Source organism: Eurosta solidaginis, chromosome 2 (genome assembly GCF_040869045.1).
Source record: "Eurosta solidaginis isolate ZX-2024a chromosome 2, ASM4086904v1, whole genome shotgun sequence".
NCBI lineage: Eukaryota > Metazoa > Arthropoda > Insecta > Diptera > Tephritidae > Eurosta > Eurosta solidaginis.
Window position 1 is genome coordinate 70,003,906 of NC_090320.1, and position 13,437 is coordinate 70,017,342.

Consider the following 13,437-nt stretch of genomic DNA (forward strand, 5'->3'; position numbering starts at 1 on the left):
ATTTTCGTTGATTTTTGTCCATTTATATAAAGGAAATGCTTAAAATACTTTTATTTTATTTTTAATTGTTATTGATATTAGAAAAAAGTTGCAATATTTGCATTCGGCGATGGTTACTAGGACATATTTCCGAACTTCACTTCTTCATCAGTTACCTTTTGAATTTTAAAAGCAAAATCTCTGAGTTAAAATTAAAAGTTGCCGATCTGCAAGTGGGCCTTAAACGTGTAAAATGATACAATGTGCTATTGTAGTGAATAAAGCTAACTATTTATACATAGTATTTCAATTCATTTATTTGACAATTCAGTGAAACCAACCGATAACTCGAAGGATATATATCACCAAACTCCTTAAAGTTGGAGAGTTTTTGATATTCTATGCGCTACATTTTTAAAATTTTTTCTATGACCACTTTGACACATGCCTTGATTTACAATGAATCATGAATAGATAATCTACGCGTTTACATATGTTCCATCCCTGGGAACTAGATTATTTTCTGTCAAATTTTAACGTTTATCTTTTATTTTGTGCTTCCAATTAGAGATTATTTTCTAGAGATGGATATTTTTCTATGAAAAAAATCCGCATCTCTAAAATTTGTTCATAATCGGTATCGAGGGGAAAATTTATTAAGGAAATCAATATAAAGATTAGGAGTTTAGTACGTAAATGAATGTAATCTCTTATATGTTAACTAGGTCTACGTTTATTTTTGTTTTAGACTGGAGATTCGCTAAGTCTTGTCATATGAATGGATTCTAGATATCCTATTGCAAAATATTGCAAATATGTTTGCGTTAGTTGAATGACAGAAGTTTTGTTTCTTTAACGACGTAATAATGCCCAATGGAGTCCTACCATATGAAACAATTCTTTAATTTTTTGAGGAGGAGGCCATTTTAAATCATTTTTCACACTTCACTATATCTTTAATCTTCTTTAATCTTTATTTTTTAATCACACACAACAACCAATGGTTATATTTACAGTGCATGACATCTTACACACTAAAATTTTAAATAGAAACTTATAATATTGAAACCAATTCATGTGGGTCTTCATATCGGTTTACCTGGTTAATAAGTGATAATTTTAAACAACACATACAAATACTCGAAAATAAAATAATCCTTAACCAGTTAAGTAGATAACTAAGCTGAATATAACCAGAGAATATTTGAAGAAAAACAATACTCGGAGTACTTAGAATAGATGAAAAACATATACAATGAAGAAATAGAGAGAGAGACGTATACAAATCATTTGGCAAAGTGTTGCATAACTTCGTGTTTGAACCGGGTTGTGTTTTTCAAACCTCTAATCGCTATTGGTAGATTATTCCAAAGGCGAACTGTGACAACAAATAACTGTTGCCCGGTAGCCGAGCAAGTATATTTCGTGCTACAGATAGCGAGTGATCGAGAGGATCTCATGAAACTAAAACGCTCCTTCAAATAATCTGGCTCATGTGTAACTATGGCTTTATGTAACAATGTTAAGCATCTGAGTTTTAAGAGGTTTTCAAATGAGATGGAAAATATTTTTAGAGCAAAAATTGAGATGTGATCATAACGTTTAACACTGTAAATATACCTAGCCACGTTGTTGTATAGGATATTAAGTTTCCTCCTACCCATGCTATCACAACCGGTATAGTTCACAGCCATATGGCAATTTCGGTATAAGATACGCTTTAGCTAGAAAGAGGCGAATTTTAGGTAGTGTGAATTGCTGGACAATCCTTAGTGATCTCAGCATTCCATACACGCGGCCTACATTAGCGATTATTTGGTTGTTCCATGTTAGCGTTCTATTGAAAATCACACCCAGATTTTTTACAGTGTCTACATATTTTATTACAGTGTTATTCAACTTTATCTCGTGAAAATTTGCGAGGTCATATCGTTTTTTATATATTGTTATACATTAGGACTTGTTTGGGTTCAAGACTAGGCCATTATGACAGCCCCAAGTGTAGATCTGATCTAGGTCGATGTTTATGTTCCCAATGCAAGCATTTATGGAATCTAAGGGACAACCAAGATATAGTTGAACGTCATCTGCATAGATATGAATGTTACAACGCTTTATAACATCCACGATATCATTTATATAAAGCACAAATAAAAGTGGACCGAGAATTGATCCTTGAGGGACACCTTTTGTTACATTCAAAAGTTTCGATGTTGAGTCTCCCATACTTACGGCTTGTGAACGACAGAAAAGGTAAGTTTGAACTAGGCTCAGTGACGTCGCGTTACTTTTATGCTAAGCATAGCTTGAACAACATCGCACTCATCAACACTCTTAAAACTGAAATTAGACGCAGCTAAACTACATTTTTCATTGTAAAGGTCATAGCATATATTACTATTACATACCGACAAATCGACAAACTTTTTGTTTAAGTCGTTGATGTCCAGGGATTCATCATTGAAATTTACCTAAAGCTAAAACTATTCATAAACTACTAATCATAATGCCAAAAAGCGGTCAGGAAGGCTAAGTTCAGGTGTAACCGAACATTACATACTCAGCTGAGAGCTTTGGAGACAAAATAAGTGAAAATCACCTTGTAGGAAAATGAACCCTGGAATGTGTTTGCATGACATGCGTATCAAATGGAAGGTATTAAAGAGTATTTTAAAAGGGAGTGGGCCATAGTTCTATAGGTGGACGGCATTTCGTGATATCACCAGGGGTGACTCTATAATGTGTTTGTACGATATGGGTATCAAATTAAGGGTATTATTGAGGGTTATAAGGGAGTGGCCTTTAGTTGTATATGTGAAGGCGTTTTCGAGATATCGACCAAAATGTGGACCAGGGTGACCCAGAACATCATCTGTCGGGTACCGCTAATTTATATATATATGTAAGACCACGAACAGTATTCCTGCCAAGATTCCAAAATTTTTCATTTTCTTCTACTTAATATATGTCACACCCATTTTACAAAGTTTTTTCTAAAGTTATATTTTCCGTCAATAAACCAATCCAATTATCATGTTTCATCCCTTTTTCCAGGGGCCGAAACTGTTATTCCTTTTCTAATATAATTCCTTGCAAAACTATTAATTTTGGACTTTTAATATATTTGGATCAAATAAAAATTATTTTCGGATTTTAATTTTTTGAGTGCGATAGAACTAGTTAAACTCGGACTTTTAAAAATAAAAGTCCGGAAATAAAAGTTAAATCCGGACTTTTATTTTTTAAGGCCAAAATAAAAGTCCCTCTACATAACAAAGAAACGGCTTATCCGAAACAAACAATTTTTTTTTAGTTCGGATAAGCCGTTTCTTTGTTATCAAGCCGGACTTTTATTTTGGCCTTAAAAATAAAAGTCCGGATTTAACTTTTATTTCCGGACTTTTATCTTTAAAAATCCCAGTTTAACTACTTCTATCGGACTAAAAAAATAAAAATACTGATTTTACCTTTATATGTGGACTTTTATGGAAAAAGTTCGAAAAATAAAAAGGGTGCATGATTCGACATGATATTGCTATAGGGATACCTGGGACTCAAACATTTTCACCTAAGACAATTTATTGACCAAGACTTTTTCGACTCCGAAAAAAAAAATTATTATTTTCCGTCCCTGCTTTTTTCATATTTGGTATAGAATTATAGCATTTTTTTTCACTTTTCTTAATTTTCGATATCGAAAAAGTGGGCGTGGGCATAGTCGGATTTCGGCCATTTTTTACACCAAGATAAAGTGAGTTCAGATAAGTACGTGAACTAAATTTAGTTAAGATATATCGATTTTTGCTCAAGTTATCGTGTTAACGGCTGAGCGGAAGGACAGACGGCCGACTGTGTATAAAAACTGGGCGTGGCTTCAACCGATTTCGCCCATTTTCACAGAAAACATTTATCGCCATAAGGTCTATGCCCCTACCAAATTTTACAAGGATTGGTAAATTTTTGTTCGACTTATGGCATTAAAAGTATTGTAGACAAATTAAATGAAAAAGGGCGGAGCCACGCCCATTTTGAAATTTTCTTTTATTTTTGTATTTTATTGCACCATTACTGGAGTAGAATGTTGACATAATTTACTTATATACTGTAAAGATATTATTTTTTTTGTTAAAATTTGACTTTTAAATATTTTTTATTTAAGTGGGCGTGTTCGTCATCCGATTTTGCTAATTTTTCCTTAGCACAAATATAGTAATAGGAGTAACGTTCCTGCCAAATTTCATCATGATACAAATGCCAAATTACAGCTTGCAAAACTTTTAAATTACCTTCTTTTAAAAGTGGGCCGTGCCACGCCCATTGTCCAAAATTTTACTAATTTTCTATTCTGCGTCATAAGGTCAACCCACCTACCAAGTTTCATAGCTTTATCCATCTTTGGTAATGAATTATCGCACTTTTTCGGTTTTTCGAAATTTTCGATATCGAAAAGTGGGCGTGGTTATAGTCCGATTTTGTTTATTTTAAATAGCGATCTGAGATGAGTGTCCAGGAACCTACATACCAAATTTCATCAGGATACCTAAAAATATACTCAAGGTATCGTGTTTACGGACATACGGACGGACGGACATGGTTAAATGAATTTCTTTTTTCGCCCAGATCATTTGGATATATAGAAGTCTATATCTATCTCGATTATTTTATGCCGTTACGGTATTACCGTCATGCGAACAAAATTAATATACTCTGTGAGCTCTGCTCAGCTGAGTATAAAAAATTTATGATAAGTAATTTGAGGTTAAATTCAAACTGTTGCGTGGATCGGGTATACTCCACAATGCGTTTAGAAAGTGATCGCTAAACGACTGATAAATATGTAGTTGTGGTCTGTTGATTTCAATTTATTCTAAGCAATTTTATTTAAGCCCCATCACATAAGCAGTTTTTCGTTTAACTCAATCTTATGCTTTATGAGTAGATTGGATGTATTGGAGAACGGTAGATTGGGCGACACTGGCGCCATCTGACATGAAAAAGTACAAAGTGCAAAGAACTGTTTCTTCGGAAAGTCTCGAAATTTTCTCGTTGAAATTCAAATTACCCAGAAACATTTGGTAAAATTGTTAAAAGTGTAAAGGAATGAATAATATTACGTACATATTCATAAGCTACAAATGCAACACGTCCATAATTCTTTGGTGTCACTAGTCGTACGTAATAGTTGAGCACCTCCAATACAAGAACAGCTGGTAGGCGTTTTGCAGGATTTGACTTGGTTTTATAGCTAAAAAAAAAGATATACATGATACTGGCCGTTTTTTGATGAAACCCGCTTCTCAGTACGAGTTAAAACCCACTGGGCAAGCTTCAATAAGTGTAAGATTTCAAGTGTACATTTTTCTTTTCAAATCACGCTGACACACTTACTGAATCCCCAGTTGTGTTAACCTAAGTTTAAACTTCCCGCCTAGGACATTTACACAAAATAATTTAAAATTAGTGGCAACGTAAAATTCAGGTTGTGCTAAGGTGTACTTTAAACTCGTATTGAAACCCGGGTCAAAATTTTTTGGTTTTATGCATAAATATAAACTTGTTTACCATTTATAAATAGGCGTGGAAAGCACTACACCCATTATATAGCCGAAGTCACGTCCGAGCACAAAAATTGAACTGTCTTCGTGGCGCAGTTGCGCTGGATCAGAACACCATTTGAAAGCCTTTAAAGTTAAGTTTAGTTAGTTTTCACTTAATAATAGCTAGTAAGGGTCCTAACACCATGTACAATAGTTTGGTACTTAAAAATTACTGTTTTTCATCATGTAGGTAGGTATTTTGATTAAATTTTTTTTCATATTTTCGGGTACCGATGAAGAACCTATCTAACCAATGTATCCACACACCGAAAGAAAATTCGCCTTCGATAAATTCATATAAACTTTCATTGAAAGCTTGGATATATATTTTTATATATCTTGCTGCTAACCAAAAAATTTGAATTATAAAAAACATGTGGGCAACAGTAAACCATCAAGTTACGGCTAGTATTTAAATTCACTACGAAGCAATTCAATTTAAAATTGGTGAATATCAACGCAAGTAACACCTTTATTTTGGTGGCCGCCTTGGTGTGAGGGTAGCGTGCTCCGCCTACCACACCGAAGATCCTGGGTTCTCGCCCGGGTAGAGGAACATCAAAATTTTGGAAACAAGGGTTTTCAATTATAAGAAAATTTTACTAAGCGGGGTCGCCCCTCGGCAGTGTTTGGCAAAGACTCCGAGTGTATTTCTGCAATGAAAAGCTCTCAGTGAAAACTCATCTACCTTGCAGATGCCGTTCGAAATCGGCAACAAGAAGTAGATCCCGTCCCGCCAATTTGTGGGAACAATTAAAAGGAGCACGACGCAAATTGGAAGAGAAGCTCACCCTAAAATTCTTTAGGAGGCTATCGCGCCTTACATTTATTTATTTTAACGTCTTTGTTTTGTTATATTAATCACAATGTAACTATTTTGTTACTGGTTCAATAACTTTTTCGTTAAATTTTAGCCAAAACACTGCGTTATTTACGGCATGCCGGCAGTGATGTGCTGAATTACCTACCGCCCGCTTGACACCTCCAAATTATGTTCATCGTTGGTGACCCAGCGAAGAATCACTCTTTGCAATAAATACCACTTTGGAATAGGTAGGCGATGATGATACTCCGGCTGAATAAGTATTTTCATCGGAAACCGCCCATTCCGCTGGAATGACCAGGTGCAAAACTTGACTTGACTAAAAATAACTACGACTCAGCTATTGACCCAATTACCAAAAATAAGACTAAGAAGAGTTAAACAAACATGTTACTGAGTAAGTACCATCTACTGAGATGGATGGGAGTACCTTTACTGATGTACTAAAATGGATACCTACCATACGAACCGACCAATGTGGATCCAAGTCCAATTGTAGCATACCAAAATATATAATAACTGGAAAAATGCTCATACCGAAAACAACTGACACCGACTTAAACCATGTCAGCGTATATAAGGTTTCGGAATATTTATCGAATATACGTAATGCCACAATAGCCGCAATGCATGATAGAATACATTGATGTGAAAATTGTGCCGCCAAATAAATTCGGCTTAAAACCATGCACGTAGATGCAAGTATGACCACAGTATTACCAACATCCTTCAAATGTCGTCCAAATAAGTTGAAATGTCTCAAAAGAAAAAATACCAGCAAATAAGTAAATACTGTAAGTGAAAGGCAATGACTCGAAGGAAAGGCGGCAGTAGTTTCACATGTGCCTTGATATTGTTCCAATAAATCGGTCTCATTATGTTCACGTATCCACCAGTAAGGACGATATGCTGGAACGGACCTAGTACGTATCCACCTTAATTCATGTTTACATCTTTAACTTTTACTTAAAACACTTTACCATTTGATAAGAGAGGAGCACACATTAATTATTCCTAACGCTCCTACTAAACGCACCAGCAGATGATGATTGAATGCTCCCAGTAATGGCACATAAATATCCATTAATTTGGCTGGTGTAAAGTATTCGCTAAGGAACAACAGTGCTGGCTCTAAGGAAGTCAAACTGAATGAAAAAAAGGAAAAAAAGTTATTATATGCAGCTCTAGGTAGCTCTTGGCATTTTTTTTTGTACTTATTTTGCGCCCATTGCACTGTTAATATATCAACATGATACATTGTAGCTAATGGATTGTCCAAAGTAATTTTCCACATATTTTCTTTTCTCTTAAAGAAATAAAATAAATTTCTAAAATAATATTATGCGACGTACCTATGTTGTCGTGTCGCTGTTTCGCCTTGACATTCCTTGGACATGCGCATTCATTCTTTTGGCTGTTTTAAACATAAAAACCTCTCTTTCGGATAGGACATAGAAAATATACGGTTTTTATAACATTGCATGGTATGCCTGAGCTCACTTCGGGTACTCATATTCTCGTATTTATATTTATAAAAAATTGATTTTTCAATAAGAAGGCAATTCCTTGCTTTCGAGGAACCCCTCTTGAGTTTTGACAACCGAATGAAGAGCTCTTTCCTTAAACCTGACGTGTTGAGATGCCCAAAATCGCTCTCAAGAAATCCTGTTCCTTGTGTAATGGTCAATCAAGCGTTCCAGCGCTTTTAAAATAAACGCTGATAGGCTGATGGGTCTTAATTCTTTGGGAGAGACGTGCGAGTTTTTTCCCGCCTTTGGATCAAAGGTGTCTTTAACCATATTCGGAGAATTGGGAACATAGCCCAACCACAGACAGTTGGCGTAAATGGGAGCCAACCAGCTGCATGAAAGGGGAGTGCCACGAAATCCCAAAAAAAAAAAAATACCCAAACATAAAATCCCCAAAGAAAAAAAAATACCCAAACACATAATCCCCAAATTCAAAATCCCAAAATCAAAATCCCCAAACACAAAATCCCAGTGCTATGATCAACATCATGACCTAAAAAATAGCAATATCTCTTTCCTCTTTCATTCATATTTATGTATGTATAACTATATATTCACGTTTTGGCAATACATATTTTTACTTATCCATATATAGGACTGCTAGTCGCTCTAATTCGAACAAGCTAACAGAAGCGTGTACTACGCAGAAGGACATCACCGTGGTGGTAGCCACGATTATACCACACACCCGGACTTGGCATGGCGTAGCCCAGGGTTATTTTTTATAAGCACGGCCGAAGGCCACCTATGCAGAAAGGTGGTATGGATTATTAGCCTTTTTTGGTCGCGGCGATTTTAAACCTAATTTGAATTTATTTCACACATAAAATGGGGTTTTGTGTTGGGGATTATGAGTTTGGGGATTTTGATTTTGGGGATTTTGATTTTGGGGATTTTGATATGGGGATTTTGTTTTGGGGATTTTGATTTTGGGGATTACGTGGTAGACCCGCACGAAAGATCTTTGAATTATTCTGCACGGCCCCTGAGACAAATTGTGTAAAAATAATTTGCAAATTTCAATTTGTAGCCACCGTCGTGAATGTAATCAGAAAAGAAAAGAAAATAAAAGAAAAGAAAAGAAAAGAAAAGAAAAGAAACGAAAAGAAAAGGAAGGAAAATAAAATAAAGGAAACGAATGAAGGGAATGGAAATGAAATAAATTGTGAAAGCAAGAAAAGGAGGTCCCAAATGTTCTTAATTATACCATCAAAATTTAACACGCTTTTATTACAACAATTAGGACTATAATATAAACTGTAAGATTTAATAATTTAGGTGTAAAGTTTTAATGTTAAAAATATATAATTATGTACAATATGGAATTGTTTTGTCGCAGACGAAGAGGCCTAATTATCGTCAAAGGTTACAATGAACTTATAGTGTTATATTTCTTTATAGTCAATTTATTTTTTACTTTTTAGTTAATTTTATTAACCAGTAATAAAAGCTTATTTTTAAAAAAGTTTTTTTTCTTTAATTTTATTTTTTACTTTTTAGTTCATTTTATTAACAAGTAATAAAAGCTTGTAAAGCTAAATATACATTTTTTTTTAATTTTAGGTAGGGTAAAATATTGTTTAAATTAGTTATGTAATCTTTACTTAGTTATTTGTAACGTGTTTAGGCCACCAGCCTAAATATTCGCTACCACCCTAATGCACATTTTTTGGCAATATTATTATTTACCGGTAACGGCCCACCCCTGCCGAGCGCTAACTTCAAAGGGGAAAAACTCGACGAAAGTTGGCTATCGGCAGGTGGTGCGGACCTTTTTCGTTTTTAAATATTTCTTTCTATTTTGGAACGTTTACGAGCCAGCAGCTAGCCCAAGGTGAGTTATCCAAACCAACCATTTTTCATTTTTTTCTAAGTTGCGATTCTCATTATAATTAATATTTGAGATAACTAATTTTCCTACATGTGAATTTGCCAAGTGCATAGCAAAGTGTGCTGTAATTAATTCTCCGCTTTGTGGGGTTATATATTTTTACAATTTGATATTTGCGATTGTTATTGAATCTAGATTTCCAATTAATCACTTGCCTAAATTTAAATGTGCACATGCCCTGTGGATTTGAATTAATTTGAATTTGTTAAACCCCTTGCAATAAACAAAGCAAAGAGTGTCCCTTTTAATATAGTGAATAAAATTGTTATTGTGTGATACTAACTCGGTCTTTTCTTTTCTTTTATTTGCGACGCACCCGCCCGACTTCCTGGGTCTCCACTGCCACGCAAAACATTGGTCCTTACGCGCCGAGGAAATTAATATTCAGACGCATACTCCAGAGAAAACATCACTTTTATAAAAATTTTGCCAATTTTCATAGTTTGGATAAAGCGAACAAAGTCGAAAGAGGTTATTTATTATATCCAAAAACATAAAAACCAGCGAAAACACAAAACAAGCGAGCACACATACAGCCACAAATCATCACATACAGTCTATTGACGTCGAGATCACATCATCATATAGTCCATTATCACTCATACAGTCCACTAATATCATCGTCACGACATCACATACAATCTTATCATCATCATACTCATCAGTCAAAGTCCATCATCAAACACATACATTAGCATCACATCTTACAGTCATACACATCATATCATCATCACAATTTGTTATCACTCTACAGTCCATCACATCAACACATCGCTGCCCATCGATCAACTAAAAACACAAGGTACGTGGTTGCTTGGTTGCACAAAACATTTTTTTTTAGTTGCGTGATTTTACGCACGGAAAGTGCATTCCGTGTTAGACAAAAAAGGCAAAGCAAGTGAAATTGTTAGAATTCGTGGTTATAAACACACCAATCGCCTTTTGACGATCGGGTAATTCCCCCCACCAGTGGTAAGGGTTACTCGACACCGCTCAAGGCAGACAGTTAGTGAATTTTTTTTAGTTTTTTTTTTTCACACTCATCACTGCACTGTGTTGTACCCCCTCATCGTCACATACATTGACAAACTTCCTAGTCAGGAACCGTAATTTCACTTGGTTGATAGCCGTAGCTTGTCTATCACAGAACTCGCTTTATTAATCAGTTTACGAGCTGAAATAATACCAAAAAGCCGAAAAATTAGCACTGCGTTGGGTGGCTAGTGGCTCATCACAATTGGTCACAAACACTATTTATACTGGTCGCTTCATATTATATAGCTGTATTTTTTTTTTTTCAGCGTTTTTATAATAAATAATTAAAAGTATAATTTTCCACATTAAGTTGGATATACAAATTTTATTTCCTTTGGTTGGGAAAGATACCCTGGTTGGCTACTCGGCGATACTCATCAACGTTCACATAACACCCTTTTGTATACACATTAAATCCTCGTCAGGATTTCTTTTGTGTTTCACTTTCACTTGTATACACATTAAATCCTCGTCGGGATTTCTATCTGTGGTTCAAACGTTACACATTATATCCACATTGGGATTACCATCGGCGTTTTTAATTTTTTTAAACACGCCAAATTTTTTTTGGAAAATATTTCTATCTGTGTCCAACACACCTGTTAAGACACATTAAATATTTGCAGACGATTCTCTTCTCTGCATTTCACATCACTGTAGACACATTAAATCCTTTCAGGACTTCTATCCGTGCTTAATATCACTTTGCACACACTAGAACCTTTCAGGATTTCTATCTGTGCTGCATATCACTACATTTATATCACTTTATACACACTAAATTCTCGTCAGGATTTCTATCTGTGTTTATTTCCATATCACTGTATACACATTAAATCCTCGTCAGGATTTCTATCTGTGGCTCACATAATCCTTGTCAGGATTTCTATCTGTGTTTGATATCACTTTGTACACATTTGATATCACCTTTACATACACATTAAATCCTCGTCAGGATTTCTATCTATATCACTGTATACACATTAAATCCTCGTCAGGATTTCTATCTGTGGCTTACATAATCCTCGTGAGGATCTCTATAAGTGGTTCATATCCCTGGCCACACATTACATTCACGTCAAGATTTACATCTGATTCAAATTTTTTCTTATCACTAAATTCACATAAGATTGCTTTCTGTGTTAACACATACAATCCGATCAGAGTTCAAATCCGTGTATTTTTTAGATTTTACTCACACAGCACAATCACGGCAGGATTGATAGCTGGGCTACGTACAAAAAAAAAAAACAAAACACTCTTATAATTTTTGCTGCGGTTGAATATACACCAACGCCACTAAGTCTTTTGCCTTCAAGCTCGACACCTTCAAAGAAACAAAATATTCAAATTAATAAAATCAATGGAGACTTATATTAGATTGGCTGATTCCATAGTGGAGTTTGAACAAGATTTCAACTCCACCCCGGCCGAATCCCGGAACAAGCACACCCTTGCACTACTGCAAGAGGAGCTAAGGGCACTATGGAAGAAGACCAAGTCCACATATGAAAGTCTTCTCAGCAATTCTGAACTGTCCAAAGACGAGCTCAGCTCATTAAGAAAGAAAAATAAAAGTTGCTTTGCATGCTACCTGCAATGCATGTCTGCTGTGGCGGCTGAAGCCGAATCCATCACCCCACAGCCGGCCAAGGATGAAGCAAAGGATGAAGACTCTTCGCGCCGTGGACATAAAATGCGGCTGCCGCCTTGTGACACCGATGTATTTAAAGGCTACTACCTTTCCTGGCCAGCCTTTAGAGATATGTTCACGGCGATATACATCCACAATACTGATCTGAAAGATGTCGAGAAATTATATTATTTAAAACAAAAAATGCAAGGGGAGGCAAAAGAAATAATGGGCAGGTGCTCATTAACAAACGAGGGTTTTGCAACCGCCTGGAAAAATCTAAGCGACAGGTACGAAAATAAACGTATCCTCGTCAACACACAATTAAAACTTTTATTTAATCTGACGGCAGTCGAACAGGAGTGTGGAACCTCCATCAAAAAATTGCAACGGGAGATAAACAATTGCATTTCTGCATTACAATGTCATAATATTGACATCACAAATTGGGATGCAATTATAACCTACCTATGCTCCACAAAACTCCCTGAATCTACGTTGGCTCTTTGGGAACAGACCGTAGAACGAAAAACAGATATCCCAAAATGGGAGGATATGGACAAATTCCTGTCCAATCGCTTCCAGACATTAGAGACGGTTTCTGATCTTAGGGGTAACAAAACCACAAAACCACCCAAAAGTCAAAATTCAAACTCTCGGGAAAATTCTACGAAACTTGGGGTTTACCAAGCCAGCGTACCCAAATCAGCCTGTAAGATGTGCAACAGTACAGAGCACAAATTACGAAATTGCCAAAAATTCCGTAGGTTGTCCACGTCAGGAAAAATTGAATTTATCAAAAACAATAGTTACTGTCTGAATTGTCTGTCGGGTGGACACACCGTGACACGATGCACTAGCCAATTCAATTGCAGCACGTGCCACGCGAGGCACAACACCTTGCTCCATCTTCCGACAGCACAATCAAATACAACTCCTCAAAGGTGGAC

At 35.7% G+C, this 13,437-nt stretch overlaps 1 protein-coding gene across 4 annotated transcripts in view; it reads right to left on the reverse strand.

Annotated features, from left to right (window-relative positions):
• The window catches only part of G6P (Glucose-6-Phosphatase), a 70,856-nt gene extending 62,901 nt beyond the window's left edge, over positions 1-7,955 (reverse strand). Inside the window, exons 1-5 of one of the 4 annotated variants that reach the window (XM_067769545.1) lie at positions 7,614-7,747; positions 7,380-7,544; positions 6,860-7,319; positions 5,542-5,660; positions 5,098-5,224 (exon numbers count right to left, since the gene is read on the reverse strand). In XM_067769545.1, coding sequence (XP_067625646.1) covers positions 5,098-5,224; positions 5,542-5,660; positions 6,860-7,319; positions 7,380-7,544; positions 7,614-7,693 — 951 coding nt within the window. In that variant the 5' untranslated portion in view covers positions 7,694-7,747. The other 3 variants (XM_067769544.1, XM_067769543.1, XM_067769546.1) reach the window with 3 other exon arrangements.
• Positions 7,956-13,437: the final 5,482 nt, after the last annotated feature.